This window comes from Oculina patagonica, chromosome 13, assembly GCF_052425735.1.
Source record: "Oculina patagonica isolate OP01 chromosome 13, crgOcupat, whole genome shotgun sequence".
NCBI lineage: Eukaryota > Metazoa > Cnidaria > Anthozoa > Scleractinia > Oculinidae > Oculina > Oculina patagonica.
Window position 1 is genome coordinate 19,203,952 of NC_135770.1, and position 20,007 is coordinate 19,223,958.

The window sequence follows — 20,007 nt, forward strand, 5'->3', positions numbered from 1 at the left end:
TGTTTTGCGACGCATTTAAAGGGCAATATTGTGACTTTGCTATCTTGCTGATTTGTTTAAGAACAATCCCAAGTTTCCTTCTTTTCAGCCAAATTCATAATAAGTACTTTAACGTATGTGACGAGCTTACATTAACTAATTGTTCGATTAAGTTGTAGGCACAAAAGCTACATCAAGGTTTTTCACAGTAATGGGCTTGAGGTGTTTGCTGCAGAAAGGCATGACACAATTTCCGATGGGTTGTCATTGGAAATACCATATCAGAACGGACACAACATTACTCTAGAAGTCCAGTTTTCAAGCGATTACGGCTACGTCAAAGTCTGGTACAAGGTTTTAAATCGATCTCTTAGCTCAGGTAAGCGAGTTTCATTAGTTTCATCATTTGAAGAATCTGAAAACATGCATGATTTATCATAATTATGTAAAGCAACCTGAGCACAAAACACTCTTTGTTTCGGCAACTGATTGATCCATATCCATAGTTGTCTCGGCCACGTGCGGCCAGGGACGGCGGAGCCGGGGGGCTGGGGGGGGGGGTTTGGGGGCTTTAGCCCCCCCCCCCGGAATTTCAGAAAAAATAAAGACTTATTAAGAGAAGGGTCTTTTAAGCCCCCCCCCCCCCCCCCACTTCAAGTCACTAGTCAGCCCCCCCACTTGGAAAATTGCTCCGCCGTCCCTGGCGGCAGGTGTTTCAAACCATGCAAATACTGTTCGGAAATCGCGACAGCGAAGCCGAAGACAACTTGAACCGGAAAATTTATTTATACTTGCCATTACTTAGATTTGTTTAGTGAACTAAAGTACATAAGTGCAAAGAAATGTTAATATCAAAAACAACAAAAATAAAAAAATTGAAACATTTGAAGTAGAGACGCAGTTTAAATTTTCAGTTCAAGTTGTATTCGGCTTCGCTATCGCGATTTCCGAACAATATTTCTTTGGGGTTCCTCAGAGAACATTTTGTAGTGGCTCAGAATTGCTTTCCAGTAGAGGGCATAGGCAGTAATTTTGACCAATTTCAGCGAATATTGCATAAATTGTCAAAGTAAATCGGCAAATTTACGGACTAATGTGATATTCCAGCTTGTTTAAAAGAGCAACGGGGCGAACCGATCGCACTCAAATAACACCAGACTAGAGTTCGAAGACTGTTCTTTCGAGGGCCGGTAACTCCATAGAAAATAAGTTGAGATAAATATGTTTTTTTCGGCTACATTCAAGAGGCGATACTCGATTCTTGTATGTCAAAGTTGCACGCCTTGTATAAATATTTGCATTCTGTACACGAGTCGAAATTTTAAACTCCCAGAACTTTTCTCTCGCGCTACAAAACGCCAAGAAAACGACATAAAAACAAACCTTAACAATGCGAAAATATTTTTACTTCATTTTATTGCAAATAAAAGTCGCAAAAGCCGATTTTAGAAAACTTACATATTTACAGTAGCAATTAGTAATGAAATTTGAATATTCAAATGGGCATGCTGTGACAAACATAGGATGGTTAGCCGGTGGTTTAACTGTAGCTGGGTTTGATTTCCTATGTTGAAGGGCTCCATGTCCCTATAGTTGTATGTTCTTAGAAATCTCCGCCATTCAGCTGGAAAGGCATCAATTACACAATAAAGTTTAAATGCATCCAACGGAGAGAATGATACTAAGGGCCGAATCGCACTAGCGGACAAATTTTGTAACAATTGGTATATTTCATCATAAACGTGTCACTTGTTACAGAAAACAAGTGCGAGTGCGTTTTTTGAGACCTAGAACTTGTCCAGCATTTCAGGAAAACAGAGAAGCAGTTGTCTTATGATTGGTCCGCGTTGCACGCGCGATATATGTTGTCAAACAATTGCAAAAAAAGTGCGAACGACTTGTTGGACAAGGGCAAATTTTGTCAAAATGGACAAATCATCAAAGGGGCCGAGGTCCTGCCTCAAGGCAGGAAAACTCATGACAAGTCGCATTCCCATGCCCCTCGTAATGCCAGATAACAATATGTTGTTGATTTGCTATTGTGTTTGGTCCAAATTGCACCGAAAAACAACACGCACTCAAAAGTTGTTGGGATAGTATGCACTGTGATGTAACTCTCACTTTCATAATCCAGCCGCAAAATCTTTTCGCGAGAGGCAAAGCATATTTATAAGTGAAGAGTTTCGGCCAAATGTAAGAATGAGAAAAGAAAAAGTTATCTTGAGACGACTCATTATCACTGCATGAGAACACGCGTACTTTAAATGCGAATTGTTTTAGATTTTTGTTAACGCGTTGTACTGCATATTTGATGTTTGCCCAAGACGACCGTGCTGAGAAATGTACAGGGATGGCAGAAGCACGTGCAGAGCTATTGTACTAATAATTACACCTTTTGGTTTCTTCAAAATGTCTCTGACTTGTCGCGACAATTTTGTTTTTGTAAAAAATGTTATGACATTTAAAACTTGTCCGCTAGTGCGATTCGGCCCTAAGTTCCCTTTACTTATGTCTTGTAATGAGCTCGTTATCATCAATAAGTATGCCCTTATCTGCAAGTCCATGATTGTAAACTGATTTTCCATTAATGCAGATAGCTTTATTGTTCCACAGAACGATTTTTAAAATTACCATCTGCGAGGTTGTTTACAGTATTTTATTTTGCTTTGCCGCCGAACATTCTGCAAAATATTTCATGCATTCTTCATAGAAAGTTGGTAGTTTGACGGGCAATTATAGATTAAATCATATTTTCAGAAGTTCGAAAAAAACTGAGGAGGAAGTGGCAGCGAATTCCCTTCACCTTTCCGGTCGAACGAACGTATCGAACGCTTTAAGAAAATGATTTCTGCCTACGTTAATGCCAAAACAGCAATTGATATCGTTTGTCAGATCACACTGTCATTGTTTGAGACGCATCCTTTATGGAAATGAACTAGGAAGGTATACAGCTATTTTAGTAAGCGTTGTCCGGATCAAAGCTTAAAGACAAAACTGAAAGGCAGTATGGGTAGAAGAAGGGAGCATTTGCACGTGCTAAATATTAAAATATATAGTGACACGACCAACGCGAATTTGCACGTTTTCTCTTTCTTCAGACATGTGAAACAGGGTGCTTTTAAGCACATTGAATTTTAGACGAATTTTCAAATCTCAGAGCCCAGCGACAGTGAAAGTAAAGCTGCAGAAAGGCCTCCTGAGTGGAAAAACAAACTCGTGAATTCCTCACGTGCGAAATACAAATTTGTACATTTAATGAAGCTTATATGCAAATTTGTAGTGAATACCCAGAACTCAATGCGGTCTTGCCCTTTAGCTTTAAGCTTTGACCCGACAACGTTTATTGAAATAGCTGTATATCTTACAGTATGGACCCCGAGGTCTATTTAAAAAATATATATATGTTATGTTTTATCGCTTTTACAAACTTGAAGCCATATAATACGATATTAGTTACATGAAAAATCTACGGACTAATTGTATTCTTTCTTTCTTATGGTAGCTTTGCCTATATCTAACTGGAGTGTATCCATCGCCAATACTACACATAGAAGTATTTTCATCCACTGGTCAATTCTGGCACCGAACCTGCATCAACTTCTCCACTACTTTGGTCTTGTCAAAAGCACTAATGGCAGTAGTTTAATCAGCAGCATCCGGACTGGAAATGTCAGTTCCGTTGTATTCCATGGACTGTTACCATTTCGCAAATATCGTCTTGTTGTTGTTGGTGTAAACCGTAAAGGCGAGGTTTATAAGAGTGCGGAAGTCACCGCTTGGACAAAAGAAGGGGGTATGTACGAATAAATGTTATCGATGGCAGATGGGGATATGTATTAAGTCATAATTTTATATATCGTTACTTTTTGGTTGTAATCATTGCTCTTTTTTATCAGTTCCTAGCAGGCCACCATCAAACGCCACTTTCACAAATGTGAGAGCAACTGAGATCACAGTTCACTGGAATCCACTTCCTAAGCAGTATGTCAATGGACGATTGTCAGGATATTATGTTGACTACATGTTTCCTCTTTCACTACCTGACAGTATATACCCGCAATATAACAAAAGCAGTGTAACAGTTAACCCTAATAATACATGGGTTACTTTAACGGGACTAAAACCACAACAACTATACTATATCCAAGTGGCGGCTTTCACGTCTAAAGGACGGGGACCATCTTCTGAAAGCGTTACACATAAAACAGGTAAGTCACCATAAATAAAGCAACGCTTATGACTTAACTTGAAACAATACAGTGAGTTAGCCAATGAAAACTCAAAGGTTAAACACGGAACTGGCACCGGTAACCCAAATGACGATGGGTTTTGGATTTGCATCGAAATGAATTAAAGCGATTGACCCAAGGACGTACAGGTGTGTTCAAGTTTTATGAAACAAAATCATACAACTTGTTTATTTTTTACATTCCATGAGCACTCTGGCTTTCTTTTGCATCAATTTCCGTTATTTCCTGAATTTCTTAGAAAAATGGTGAAGTCCAAGATGGCAGATCCAAGATGGCGGCTCTAATGACGTCACACGACATCATTTGACGTCACGTCCAACACCAAATTACGTCATCTTGTAGAGCATGCAACGGGCTTTCTATACAGTGCAAAGTATTTTCGCTGTGCCTTAATAGAGCAAAAAACCTTAAAGAGGGGGGTCCATCCACTCCCTCTTGAGCGACGGTCTGGGTATGAATTTGCTTGCACGTCCGAGGGATATGTGAATGAGGACGCAGTATAACCAGAGAGCAATACCAAATTACGAGACAGTCCCGATGCAATATTTGGGTATAGTAAAGATATGTCAAAGCAAAATTGACATTAAACTGCTTTTGATTGTTTTGGCAAAACGATGTGTTGTTGTTGTTGTTTTTTTTTTTTTTTAAGAAATAGAGATTGAAATTCACAGGCTCTCCAAAATGCATGTTTTCTGCTCTATTCTAGAATTATTGTTGATATAGCTACTGACCCAGTAATTTGAGCTTCCTTTCCTGCTGTGATTCTCGATCTCGGTTAAAAGACGTGTTAATTAACAATAAGGCGTTTAATCAAGCGACCGTAAGACTTTTTCAGTTTGTTGTTTCATCGTTTACTTTTTTTTTTCAGGTTTGGAGGTCACTGTAAACCAATCGACTGGTTTTGTAGACGTTAGGCCAGATTACAATGACATATACTACTTGACTATAGGGAATGTTGGTGTAAGTCGCGCAGTTACCCTCTTTCTAATTCAGAAGCTGGACTTAAGTAATTGCAGGTAATTAAAGATATATCCGACCTTCTACAGATGTTTTTAACATAGTCGAAGTGATGATATTTGTATCATGTGGAGACCAGATAGCTTATAATTGCCGCTTTTTATCGTATTCTCGTATAATCGAGCCAGTTTGTCCAATACTGATGCCCTTGATATAAAATACAAAGCACCCGGTGCCCAGAATGCATGTCAATAAAATTATATGTTGACTAAATTACACATGCCGTAGGCGGTGCTCAAATAACTGTTTTTCTATTGTAGATTCCGCACCCAACAGACTGCAGTTAATTTTAAAAGTCCACTCAGAAAACCCTACGTATTTTGAATAAGCAGCTCAAACATTCTTGATACTTAATTCTTGCGTTTTAATGTGATGTTATTTTTCTTGTACATTAGTGTCGTGTTATCTGTTTTTTTATTAACATCATTTTCTGTAATAATTGTTATTTAATTTGTAATTTGCCGTGCATTCAGACGCGCACAATAGTTGTTCCATGTCTCGCGTTAACTTTAAAATGAATCACTTTTGAAATGTTACGCCATTGCCTGTACAAATTCAAACCGCAAATGTAAACGAACTCGATACTTTTTTTATATAAGATCCAATCCTCTTGACTAGCTCTTGACTAACTGAACATCGCTTGCATTCGATTAGTTGCCTTTTTTGCTTGCTCAGGCTGTGTGCACTAGCGCTAAAATCTTTTTTTTTTTTATCTGCCTAAAGGCCGATCTACACGGTACGATTTTGTCGCATGCGACAAGCTTACGACGGGCCTACGACGGTCGTAAGCGAGTTGTAAGTTTGATTTAGACGACACAATTCGTGTCGTAGGCCTGTCGTAAGCATATCGCAAGCATGTCGTATGCGACAATCGCACCGTGTAAATCGGCCCTAAGAGTTACTATACAACTTGAAAGTTAAACCAGTAATAATTCGTTGCTTGCGACAATTATCGATTCATTTATTGATTATTTGCTGATTTGTTTGTTTTCGCATGACCTTAGTTTGCTTATGTAATTTTGTGTCTACAAATTTTGAATGCAGATGTTGGGTTTTTGTAGCCCTAGCAACGTCACTAATAAAAAAAAATCCAGACGCTGTAAAATTAATATCTGAGATGGCTTCCAATCCGAAATTTCCAAAAGTTTTGTTTAAACGCGATGTTAAATTATTTCATTCGCATTTTTTGCTTGCATCTCAATACAGTGAGTATGTCAAGATCTTCGGCGGCAACGGAACTATGCAGTTTTACCAAGCGGGTTGCGGGTATCCAAGTCATAGATCTTTGGTCGAAGTTCCATTCGGGAAATCCAACAACATCACAGTTAATGTCGTGCTATTAAAGAAATCAAGCCTTGTCAAGATGCAGTTCGCGGTGTTAAAAAATGGACTTAATGCAGGTACGTAACAGAAATGCGTTTTTCGCATGGTCTGCCTCGACAGCATGTAACTAAGAATGTGTAGTGTGTATAAATCAAAGAGTGTCGGTGGTTCGTATACGTAAAGTGTGGTCGTTCGTGTGAGAGTAGATCTGAAAATAACTCTTGCTGTTGACAGCCTGAGTGGAAGTCATCTTCAGAGTCAAGTATAAAGTAAATAATGTCCGTTAAAGCTAAATGGTCAGTTTTGTGCTAGAGTCATTCGCTGTAAATAGCTGGTTAAGCCAAGTTGATTTTGTGGTTAGCAAGTCGATGGTGATTAGAAATGGTCTTCCAGTCACTCATTTGTGTTAAGTCAAGGCCGTGGTAAGGTTTCTATTAGTCTGTCCGATGAAGAAGGCCTGATGTTAGCCAGTAAATGAGGTAACATCGCCATGTGGATTATGTAGGCTTGTTTAATCCGCTCAAGTTTTCCGTTTGTTTTTTAAGGTGTTTCAGGGATGCCCCCCCCCCCCCCCAAATTCTGCCAAAAGTAAAGACTTACTAAGAGGGGGAGGCTCTTAAGCCCCCCTCCTCCCCACCCCTTACTTTAAGTCACTAGTCCCCCCCCCCCCAACCAGGAGAGGGATTGAAAGACTAAGTTATTTTCCTTATAAATGGAACATAAACATGATTTTCTCGCCAAACGATATGATATGTAACTGTAAACAGGTAACCATTGGATGTTGTCTGTTTCAGCTACTGTGCTCCCTGGCTGGACAGTGTCCGCAGATAACGGCACGACACGTCTATTAATACAGTGGACAAACCTGAAAAGTATACTTAACCGTCAAGTACTCTATTACATCATCCTTTTAAACAAAACAGATGGAAATGCACTGGATCACAAAATAATAGATGGAAAAAGGCTGAGTACAGAAATTGATGAAATCCAACATTCGACAACTTACGGAGTACAAGTGTTTGGAGTGGATGAATTGGGTCGACCTTATAGGAATCTGGAAGTGATTGCTAAAACGAAAAAGCGTAAGGAGTATTTTTGATATCGTTTGTTTGTTTGTTTGTGCGTTGTTAAATTTGGAGTTTTTAGTTGTGGCTTTTCCCTATCAAACTATTAATAACGTACTTTACAATGAACCTGATAAAGAATGTCCGTGGCCAGCCTAAATAACGTGTTTATGTTTCTGTTTCAATTTTACCTTTTGTACATCTACATTATTACCCACATTAATATTATTATTAGGGTACCGAAAAAGTCCGATCGACATTTGGGCTCACCTAGAGACTTTCTGTGAATTGCTTAGTTCGAAACCAACAGCTAGGATCCATTACAGTGTTTTAATTAGGAATTGAGATAGTCTCAATATGTGGTGAAATAATTTAAGAGAGCAATTTGTTAATGGTGTCCCTAAATAATCTCATAGTCACTCGGGAGGTCACTAAGTCCACGGGCAATAAAGCTGTTATCAAAGTGGGCAGTTAGGTACTTTTTTATCAAAACAATCGTCATGATGCCTAGATAAATATGGTCCTTATTATCAGTAATCTCTATAGGGTAGATATCCTGCGGTATACGTAATTTTTAAAGATTTGTCCAATGCCTTAAGAAGGCACTGCATGACTAATGTCTTTTTTGTGCCAAAATAAAATAATTCCCCTGCTCAATCTTGAGGAAGGCGTCTGATTTTAACCTCTCCAGCCTTTGCCCTTGTCATATCAGACGATTTTCATCAGTATTTTGGAAAAGAATTGATAAATATTAAATATTTCATACGTTTTGAACGTTTGGTAAATGTAGAATTAAATGGTTATCACTTATGCGCATTTGATCATTTTTTTACAAGTATAATTTGCGCACTATAAATATTTAATTATCCTCAATTATTATTTCATGTCTGTTGTTTCGTTTCATTTCAGTTTCTTGTGGGTCTCGGCCTAGCATTTCACGAAGTGTTGGTGGTACAATTGCACCAGTTAACAGCTGGCCCTGGCAGGCAATGCTATTTATAAGCAGATATAGAAAAAAGTTTTGTGGGGCTTCTTTGATAGATCCACGCTGGGTTGTCACAGCCGCTAACTGCATAGGATTTGAACAACCGTCAGATTTTAAAGTGAGGTAATGAGAAAGTGTACGATATCGATGTGAAAACGAAAATATAAATTCCATATCTCCAAGTAACTATGTATTATTTTGTTCATTCTATAAACCTACTAATAACAATGTTTTGACGAATTTTCCCAAGATTTCCGAAAATTTCCCGAACTTTCCGAAGATTTTCAAAATGTCGTCCGAAGGTCAATCGAATGTTTACGAACATTTTCCGAACTTTTTCGAAAATTTCCGTAGATTGCCGAAGATCCAAAGATGTTTCCATTGGCTCATTCACCATTGAAATGTACCAAAATTGTCAGCACGTGTTTGGTGATATCAAGCACACGTAAAAAAATATCGTAATTTTACACACGTCGGGATACTATTTTTCTTCATGGTCAAAATCCCAATAAACAACCGCAGATTATATAATAAAATGTGATATGTAGGCTTAGAATAAGAAATAGCCTGCGTAGCAGGCGTCTGTTTACGTTTTTTTTTAGCAGAAATTAGTCAAGTAACAAAGTGCGGATGTATCTGTTTTAGGCAAAAGTGTAGGCCAAACAGAGAAGTTCGAAGGAGTAAAAAAAGTTTTCGAGTCAACAGCCAAGGAGTGCCACACTATGAATATCGACTCTGAAATATTTCTCACATTTACACTTAGACTTTTCATATGAAACATCTAGTCAGGTACCCAAGAGTCCAAAATGTGACACCCACGGGCATTTTTGTCTGATTTTTGTCAACATAGCTATTTTTACTAAATCAATGTTGCCAAGCTTAATTCTCGCCTTAAGATGATGTTTTGATGCATTTAATTATGACGTCATGTCTTTCCTTTAGCTATTTTAAGCATAATACATCCAGAAATTCATTTAAAGCATTGTTAATGTGCTGTAAAAATGATTTAAAGAATTATCTGAGAGTTTTTACGCTGTTTCTGTGAAAGTCAAGCCCTTTTGGACTCCTGGGTACCTGACTAATCACAATACCACGTATATACCTTCAGTGTCAAGACAGCAAAACAAACCAGCTTGTAAAGCAATTTATCTCTAAGTAAGTCTTGGTCAACAAAATAGTTCTCCTTTGAAAAAGATTTAGTTAAAACAAAAGTTCAGATTCGACAACTAAAAGTTTACTTATGTAGTTGTCGATAACTGGGTCATGCTTTAAAGTCGGGTGTTGGCAAACCAGTTTCCTTAGGAATCTAAGTTGATAGCTTTTTGAATTGCCAAAAACGGTTAAACTTAGAATAAACGGGGAGAATTTGAAGGGCAGAAGAAATAGACGATTTGATATACTGTGCGTGTACATTTTAACCTTTTTTGCATTTCAGGTTGGGAGCTCATTACAGTTTTAATGGTACTGTCGGGACAGAACAGGACTACGACGTCATAAGAATCATTAAGCACAAAAATTACCACAGCAGCAACGATATCGCACTTCTCCAGCTATCGAAACCGGCTAACATAGGCAAAGGAGTTGGCCTTGTTTGTCTGTCAGATAACAAATTACAGCTTCCCTTGGATGACCTTAACAAAACGTGCTGGATAACTGGCTGGGGGACACAATGGAGTGATGGTAACCATACAAATGAGCTCATGCAGGCCTCTATCCCTCTCGTTTCAAAGCAACGCTGTGGACTGTTTTCTAATTCATTAGATGATTCCATGATATGCGTTGGTAAATACCATGGTGAAATGGGAGCCTGCAGCGGTGACAGCGGGGGTCCACTTGTTTGCGAGTTTAACGGTAAATGGTATCTGGAGGGACTTGCCAGTTGGGGTAAATTTACATGTGACTACCCTTATATGGTATACGCCAAAATTCGTCACTTGAAATCATGGATAATAAGCGGTATTTATCCTCCTTTAACATCATGTGACTTTGACGTTGGTTTGTGTTCTGACTGGCAACAGTCCACCTCAGATGTGTTTAACTGGACACGTAATCGTGGGTTAACTCCACCTTACTCTACGGGACCGTCGTCAGATCACACTACCGGACTATACGGTAAGTGTTCTTTGTCAATTTATCTTTAGACAACAAAAATAGTCCAGAAATATCAAATTTTTCATCCCGGTAAAGTAAACATTTGGATGAACGTTGACATGCATATACAAAATGTCAACCTGGCAGTTTTGACAGGAAGAAAGCTCGAGTATATTTGCTGAGGTGATATATAGATTAAACGTCCCTCATCTATGGCTTGTTTTTTACCGGACGTAAGCACAAGCCTAGCCGTTAGGATAAGTTAATGAAACTAAAAGCGCAAGCATAGACATTCCTTGTGTGAGCTGCATAAAAAGGTGTGATTGTTCTTCCCATGGGCCTTTACTTATACTTTTTCTTATGCCAAATAAAAATCAGCCTAAAAAGAGCAAAGTCAAGAACAAGATTTACAGTGGCTATACACTCACTGAACCAGGGAAAAAATGTTTCAAATTAAATTACAACTCGAAAAAATGGTTTATGAAACCTCGAAATAATGGTTTTTCTATTAAAAAAATAGAAAAAAAAAAGACCAAAGAGGTACAAATTTAACAACAAATAAACGAAGTAAAAAAAATGTATATATATATAAAAGCGCCTTTTTTAAATTTTGTGCTATATGATTGGTTAACCATTTCAAATATTATCTTATCGTCTAATTATCTTATATTACCTAATTATTGTCCAATTATCCTATATAATCTGATTATCTAATTATCCTATATTTTCCTGGACAGGATACTATATGTACATCGAAACGTCGTATCCCCGGGTCGCCGGTGATAACGCAAAGCTTGTGCTCTCTGTGCCTGGAAATGGAGAACTGGCTTGTCTTGAGTTCTATTATCATATGTATGGAGAAGCGATGGGCACTCTTTCCGTATTCAGTGGAAATGTGGTAGTATTTAACATATCCGGAGACCATGGTAAACATTGGCGAAAGGCGGAGGTTATCATTAATTTAAATAAAACTGTAAGTATACTTGATATCGACCATTATTTCCCGTTGTATTGAAATTCAATAAAATAATTGTTTCGATTGATTAGTTTGAGTTTATTATTGGTCCATAAACACGCACTCGACATCAACACGTTACAAAGAAGAGTAAACTTGTTCGTTGTACATTGTTGAGCCCATACAATGTAAGCACTTGATATTTTTTAAAGCACACGAAAAGTGCGAGAACATTTTTCTCGTGTTCTTCAAAAATCGTGCTTTAACCGTTTCTTTTGTATTGTTGAAACATACATATAAATCTTATGCAGATTTGTTTATTATAATTGACATGATTATTTTGCTTAGAATAGATAATAAAACTGATTACCACTAATGACCCAGTTTAAGACTCAAGCGTTATCAGATAGGAAACATCATCATTAGCAATAACATGGACAGTTAAGCGAAAACAAAAACTCGAATCCATGTTGGAATCATTTTGCAAATCAAAACTCCTTATCTAAAAGTAAAAGGTAGAAGGTCAACTTTATTTAGGCAGGTTGGCTCGTATCAAAAGTGGCCCTGCGTAAATTATGACTACATTATATATTATATAAAACTAATATCAACAGGGATCAAAATAGGTAAAAGCGCAAATTAATTATAATTATTTTAAACTGCGAACAAGAAATTTTGATTTTTAGATCAAAATTAACTATTATATGACTCTTTTCACTTTAAGTTATGCATTTGTTTCGTTTTTACCTTTTGGTTAGGCCTGAACTGAACACTAACTTCCACTATATGAACTCTTTACTTTCCAGGTGACCTTTGAAGGAATAGTTGGATCTTCTTTTACGGGTGACTTAGCTATAGATGATGTCTTGATAAGGAATGGAAGTTGCCTGGGTGAGACTACAGCGCCTCACACTACTCCGTCACCAGGTATAAATTGTTTATTATATCTGTCTCACAATTAACTTGAAACTGTCATTTTCTCTCTAAAGAAAGAACTGCTATTAGCCAGTTCGTTATAGTTGTTGGTTGTTTTTAGGCGTATTCGCGCGCTACAGTAGCTATTAACATTAGTCACGTTAATTTTTAGTCGATGAAAGGCTAATAAGCAAGTGACAATAAAATAGTCATGCATCGAACGATGGTGACTTTTCGATGGTGCTGGAGAAACAAAAGTTTCAACGCCGAAATGCAAGTCTTAACTTGAACTTAACACATTTAATAAAAGGTGTATTTGTTAAAAATTGATAAAGATTTGTTTTAATTTCTTCATTTACAAGAAACGACTCCGCCAACGCCATCAAAAAGGGGAAGGCAAGAAGCAGTCATATTGAAAATTCAAGGCCTGGATATCAAAAAGGTATAATTTAATTCTTATTTTTGTTAATATTGTTACGTTTCTCTCAAATGGGATTCCCGCCTCGTATTTCTTTATGAATAGGTTCTATGATATTCAATGATATTGTAACTACAAAAGACCACAACCTTGTCAATCTGCTGTCTAAGAGGTCAACTAATAGTCGCCAAATTCGTAACAGGAGAGTGTTTGACACACCAGTTTGTAAGTCGGACCGTTTTAAAAACTCTTTTATTATAGACAGTAGTTTAAATTAGATCGTATAAATCATTTTTAACAGTTCAAAATATTTAATGTAAATAGTTTTTAATATATTTTTTTTAAATCTTATTATATACATACAGTTTGAATACATTTTTTTAACATTGTAACAACAGTACTCGTAATTCAGTCTAAGGACTGCGAAGTGTTATGGTTTTTAATAAACGATTCTTCTTCTTCTTCTTCTTCTTCTTCTTCTTCTTCTTCTTCTTTTTCGTCTTTATTTTCCTCAGTGAAATGTTGTGTCAGTCGATGATGTTATAAGTTATAACATCATCGATATTAAATCTGGTCCGTTTAAGTTTGTTGTTCAGTTTAGCCGTGATTTTATTGGCTGTAGAACTCGTGTCAAGTTATTAAAGAATGGTTTCAATATTAACGTCAAAGTGTATGAGCACATGACATTACTGTCAAAACAATGCCAAAACAATGTTAGGAAAAGTTGCAAAGTTTGGTGCTTGTAGCTTTAATTGTTTTAAAGCTACAAATCTTGAAAGTTTAGGCGGGCTTCAAAAGCCCCGTCTCCCGACATTTCACAACTCTTCGTTTTCCGTCTATTAAAAAATTACTACAATTTCGCAAGTTTTCCAAAGGTTCCATTGCGTTGCGCCTTAGGTTAGATCATTTTTTTAAATTCACATTCATAATAGCTACCGACCAATAAACGAGCGAGATTTCTACCAGATATCGTTGAAAAGCTTTCTGTCCAGGCAGGACAAACATAACATTTCTTTGAATATTTTATTGTAAAGGAACTGGATTTTAAGCTCGCCTACATAATGGTCCACTTGGCTGGACAAATAAACTTTACTTTTTTACGGCTGTAAGGGGACTGTGCAGTCAAAGTTTTGGATAAAATGGAAGAGGGAGGTTGCAGGAGAGAAAACGTGTCGATGTAGCAGGTGCAAGATCGAGTTTTCGTACCACTTCAATTACATGTTTCCACGCTGAACAGAGACTTTAATCATTTTTCTTCTCGTTGATAATTGCTTCCTATTCCTAATCTATTTTTCTTTGTGTGTGTGTGTGTTCGTGTATTTGTCTTTATAGTGGAACGAAAACACTAAAGTCTTTAAAAGAGAAGTTGCAATGATGGCTACAGCTTACTGTGCTGTTGACGGAGTCCAATGTAATCCAACAAGGTAAATTAAAAAACAATCACACGCACAAAAAAAAATCAACATTTTCCAAAGTATACCGGGTTGCACGTTCAAAATTTCGGGTTACAAAAGGCCCGGTTTAGAGTTTTTACCAGGACATTTCAGTTTTTGTGACAAGATTCTAGCCCGAGTGATTGGCTGAGTTAGGAACCTTTTTGATTGCAATTGAATTGAGCAGAAATCAAGTGTAAACTCGATAGTAAATCGCCTCAATAACACAAAGCAAAGTACACCCAGGCAGAAAGAAAGTAAAAATACATAACCAAGCTATTGTTCCCCATTTTTGGCCCTATTCTATGTAATAAACTGTTATACGCGTTTTTTTTGTCTTTTTTTTAGTTCGTTCAACAAGCCAGTATTTTCAGGCGATTTGGTTCACATCCTTCCAGGTTATCCAATGCAGTCACCCGATGATCCGCTAATAACCTTGTTAGCCTTCTATTTACAACTTTCCCGATGGTCCCTGGATAATGTCGTTCACAGAGATGTTTTGAAAGCCATAGTGAAGAGTGATATGTATTGCATTGGAATATGGATGGACATTACTCTCTTAAGCGTTCAGCCTTTATTCTCCACCAAAGAAACCACGGAAATGCCTACAGAAAAAGATGACAAATCAGTCATTGTTGCTATAGCAGCCTCTTTGGGTGGTGTTCTGTTGTTGGTATTTATCGTCGTTCTTTTTCTGGGCTTTAAGAGAATTAAAAGGTACGTTGTACGTACATTTATTTTTTATACGTGACAGCCTTCAGACGGCTATTTTGATTTTGTGTGGCGCGAAACTCCGAAATTCAAAATGTTGTATCTTCAAGATGGTTTCGAATGACGAAAATTAAGTCTGATCACGAATGACAAACTCGATAAAACAATGAAAACCCTGGGGTGGGGCTCCACAACCACTGGCTCCCCCACCTAGCTTCCACGGGGCTTAACAGCTTTAGCCAACTATATATTGTTTAAGTTTCATTGTGATTGCTTAAATATTGTGGACGTTACGGAGGGGGGGGGGGGGTGGGTATGGGGTTGACAAGATCCAAAAAAGCCCGGTCTGAATAGGGTTAAACATGCTATCCTGAGCTTATTAGTCTTTTTAGTTTTGCTTTTTTTACCGTGGTTTTTAGATGATGACGGGCATGTTTACCATTTTGTTATTGCGAAGCGGAGCCCCATTGCCATAACCGTGAAAAATGAGAGAATCAAGCATGCATAAAAAGAGGAGACCGTACATTTATTTTTAATGGTCATTATTGCTAGCAGCATGGTTCGCGTGTGTCCAAATTTATGGTCCGCTTTGCACTTTGAGGCTTACAGTGCGGCTACTGTAACCGGGGTCACCCAGACAAAGTTAACCAATCACAAAGCAGAATGGAAACAATTAATTTCAACATTTTTTCCTTCAGCCAATGAAATGTCGAGTACAGATCAAAGAAATTTCAACTTCTTCGTTCACCACGAAAACACATCAATGCTAAATATTTTGTTTGTATGGCGCTGGATTTTCAATTAACTTCGATTGCATCCCTTTTGAGCTTGAGTAGCTGTGACAGCACAAGTTGAAAAGTAAATATCAGCGACATTAATGAAAGAGGAGTTCGAAACTGTGTCAAAACAGGGAAAGCAACGGCCGTGCCATATGTCTCCAGCAGTAAAAGTGCGTGGCGGAGTTCGCTCGTGACAATTTCAAACAATTTCCTCTACGGCATCAACCGGAGTTTTGGTAGTATTATTTGGAAAATAAATGCGCATAATGCCAGCAAAGGAAGACATTCTAATGTGCATAACAGAGAAAGCGACGATGACAACATTTTTTTTTTCAGTTCACACAATAAAATGTCAGTTGAGTAAAATTAAAAACAGTAAAATTTCATTTTGTTCACTCGTGAAGCTATTTACTTTATATGTCTAAGGCCATCCCTTTTTTTTCTCTTTTTAGCGTCGTCCGACCGACCCAGATTTTCGCGTTTTCAAAAAAAAAAAAAAAATTATACAGAAGGTATAGAAGGCAATGACACATTATTTTAAATAATGTTTCATCCTTTTTACGCTGTTCTTGTTTGAGTTTAACCACGACGTCGATTTTTCCTTCCTCCATTGCCGCCATGTTGACTTTGTAACCATGTCTTCTTGTTTCCAGGCTCCACGGACATTATGCTGAGGTACCGGGCCTCCTAGTTCCAGACTCCTTATCCACTTTTATTTTATTTTTTAATTTTTTTTAATTCCGACCGACCAACCCAAAATCAGAAAACACATACGACGATAAACGAAAAAAAAAGGGGATGGCCTAATAGAGCGTTGGCTAGCGTTGACGTTTAGATTTAAAATTCGAGTAGCTTCACATGCTGTACAAATGAATGTCATTCGTCATGCAAGTTTTCAAGAATCGATTTGTTAAAGCAGTGAAAGCAAAGTACGTTTTTTAGAATTTTATTCTCGGAAAAAATAAAACTTAATTGCTGGCTTTTTCAGTTTTTCTTGCAATTGTATAAACAGTGCAAGACACAATTCCGAAGAGGAAAATCGGTGATGTTTTCACCACTAACATACTTTATCTGAATTTATTTCTTTTCGTAACAAATTCCTTCACAAGCTTGTCGAGTTGTTGGTCTTGGATGATGAGGAGTGTACATGGCGTATTTGGCCGCCGGTTGGCTCTCTCGGGCACCTCAACTTTGCTTTTAAAACATGGTTTTATCCTGTGTGCAGCCGTCCCCCTCAAGTTTAAAATTGGTCGCTCATTTGTACGGCAGAGAAGCTTCGATTTTTCCGAGAAAAGTCCCGACCACCGTTGTTGGTTTCATGCAAATGACCCACAAGTTCAGAAGGTCATGCTAGTGGGCTGTGATTGGCGGATTTCGATCCGTCTTGCTCTTTAGCACGTCGAAAGATGGATGAAGTTCAAAACAGTTTCACTCGCTAGTTAGTAATGAAAACGTTAGCGATATTTCTGTTTGGAATGTGTTCCGTTTTCTGCATTGTTACAATTGCGAGAAAACACTGAAACAGCCGGCTATAAGTTTTATTTTTTTCGATAATCAGTTTGTCCAAACAAACTTGAAACAAACGACCATCGCGTTCACTGCTTTCGCAGAGATTGAAGTTGATTCTTGAAAACTTGCATGACGAATGACATTCATTTGTACAGCATGTGAAACTACCCAAATTTTAAATCGAAACGTCAACGCTAGCTAACGCTCTATTAGACATATAAAGTAAATAGCTTCACGAGTGAACAAAATGAAATTTTACTGTTTTTAATTTTACTCAACTGACATTTTATTGTGTGAACTGAAAAAAAAATGTTGTCATCGTCGCTTTCTCTGTTATGCACATTAGAATGTCTTCCTTTGCTGGCCTTACGCGCATTTATTTTCCAATTAATACTACCAAAACTCCGGTTGATGCCGTAGAGGAAATTGTTTGAAATTGTCACGAGCGAACTCCGCCACGCACTTTTACTACTGGAGACATATGGCACGGCCGTTGCTTTCCCTGTTTTGACACAGTTTCGAACTCCTCTTTCATTAATGTCGCTGATATTTACTTTTCAACCTGTGCTGTCACAGATACTCAAGCTTAAAAGGGATGCAATCGAAGTTAATTGAAAATCCAGCGCCATACAACCAAACTATTTGGCATTGATGTGTTTTCGTGGCGAACGAAGAAGTTGAAATTTCGTTGTTCTGTACTCGACATTTCATTGGCTGAAGGAAAAAAATGTTGAAATTAATTGTTACCATTCTGCTTTGTGATTGGTTAACTTTGTCTGGGTGACCCCGGTTACAGTAGCCGCGCTGTAAGTTTTTATGTTGTAGTTTGCAGCGCCGACACGTCTATCCAGAATATGGCTGTTATTACGGCAGTAGCACTTTTGAACGTGACGTTGACAACGTAATTATTTATTTTTAATCAACAAATTAATTCTAGGCTCAATTCACTATCCTCGTGATTTCTTCCCATTCTTAACTTGATTACATGCTTTCGAACATTTCGAGGTAGTCTGCCGTGATTACGAAAAAAAACTTAAAGGGGTGGCATCCATCCCCTCCCACGCCCGACCTTGTCCACCGAGATCACTTGCTCTTTTAATTTAACACCATATTATGGTTTTTGCTATATTTTCTCTGTATGTAGAGAAAATTAAGATTATCTATTTACCAGAAAGTGTTGAGAAAACTCCATTTATTTTACATTGACGACTACGTTTGCCAGGTAGTTTATTTGATACCACTTCAGTATCAAATTACAGTCACTGGTATATAATATCGATGTGGTGAAGATTTATCGAAATAATCTAGCTTTGCTACGTTTTTACTGAATTTTATTGAAGATTTGCTTGATTTACGTTTCACAACAACATGGAGAAGCTAAAATCTGTTTTTTGCTACAATATGCAACCCTATACGAGTTATCATCCTCATCCCCATCCCCATCATCATCATTACCATCATCGTCGTGGTCATCATCATCATCATCATCATCATCATCATCATCATCATCATCACTATTATTATTATTATTATTATTATTATTTAGTAATGTTACCCCGTAACATAGCCATTACTTGCAAATCTTATTCCCCTCACTCAAATTATACCTAAAGGTTGCGCAGACTAGAGCCAGGAAGAGCCGTCTTTCAAGGCACCGAAGGCGTAGACGGTGACGACCACGTTTATGGTACATTAGTAAATGAACCAACGACTTCCCAAGAAAGTGGAGCAAATGAAGCTTCGAGCGGTTCAACTAATGGTGTGGCTTTCTGCTCTCAAGATGCATCAAAAGCGACGGAAGAAGAAACTAAATTGTAGCTGCAAAATTATCCAATGTCCTCAAGGACTGACTGTCACGGTCCAGAGTAATAAATCAATTAAACTACACAGTTATAGTATATATAGATATAGTTAAAATATAAAGTAATTATTTATTCTTCTAACTTAAGTTGTAGTAAGAGGAACGACAAAATGAGTATTATATATAATATATATATATATATTTCTTCTTTCATTCCATCAGCGTTCTTTTGGTACACTAGTACTTTTACTTCTTTGTCGCTGAACTTCCAAAAGAAAGCTTTTTCAACGCTTTTTAAATTGTTATTTTTTGTCGTTTTTTTTTTTTTTTTTTAATGAACGAAATGATCCTCACAGTGTGTTATCAATTTAAGCAATTGCAATAGCTTAAATTGCTAACACACTGCAAGGATAATTTCATTCTTTTCATCATTTATCCGCCGTTCACATAAACGTTGTCGTCCCTAAACGTTGCTGGAAAAAGCACTCTTTTTTCACTGGACCTTGTTTTTTTTATAAAGATTTATTGTTAAAATGTACAAGATTTCTTTGGCGCATTGCTTATCACGAAATCCTGCTGATGTGCTAATTGACTTCCTCGAAATTGTTTTAATTTTAAAATTGTTAAAGCGAATTGTCAAGGTGCTAAGGTGTTACTGCACCTTTGTAGTAGTGAAGTGGCATGGTACGCTGCAGACTGAACGGTTGTTGCTTCATTACCATTGTATAAATTATGTTGCATAATATGTAAGGCAATTGCGTATGACTTGGTAGTTTT

The 20,007-nt window shown here is 37.4% G+C and overlaps 1 protein-coding gene across 2 annotated transcripts in view; it reads left to right on the plus strand.

Annotated features, from left to right (window-relative positions):
• LOC144634540 (uncharacterized) overlaps positions 1-19,311 on the plus strand; it is a 35,605-nt gene extending 16,294 nt beyond the window's left edge. For both annotated transcript variants that reach the window (XM_078493522.1, XM_078493523.1), the window contains 14 exons: positions 153-358; positions 3,482-3,772; positions 3,876-4,187; positions 5,098-5,245; positions 6,453-6,646; positions 7,364-7,651; positions 8,543-8,741; positions 10,054-10,730; positions 11,447-11,682; positions 12,471-12,591; positions 12,942-13,021; positions 14,330-14,421; positions 14,779-15,147; positions 19,043-19,311. In XM_078493522.1, the coding sequence (XP_078349648.1) occupies positions 153-358; positions 3,482-3,772; positions 3,876-4,187; positions 5,098-5,245; positions 6,453-6,646; positions 7,364-7,651; positions 8,543-8,741; positions 10,054-10,730; positions 11,447-11,682; positions 12,471-12,591; positions 12,942-13,021; positions 14,330-14,421; positions 14,779-15,147; positions 19,043-19,247 (3,418 nt within the window). In that variant the 3' untranslated portion in view covers positions 19,248-19,311. The remainder of the gene's footprint in view (positions 1-152; positions 359-3,481; positions 3,773-3,875; positions 4,188-5,097; positions 5,246-6,452; positions 6,647-7,363; positions 7,652-8,542; positions 8,742-10,053; positions 10,731-11,446; positions 11,683-12,470; positions 12,592-12,941; positions 13,022-14,329; positions 14,422-14,778; positions 15,148-19,042) is intronic.
• Positions 19,312-20,007: the final 696 nt, after the last annotated feature.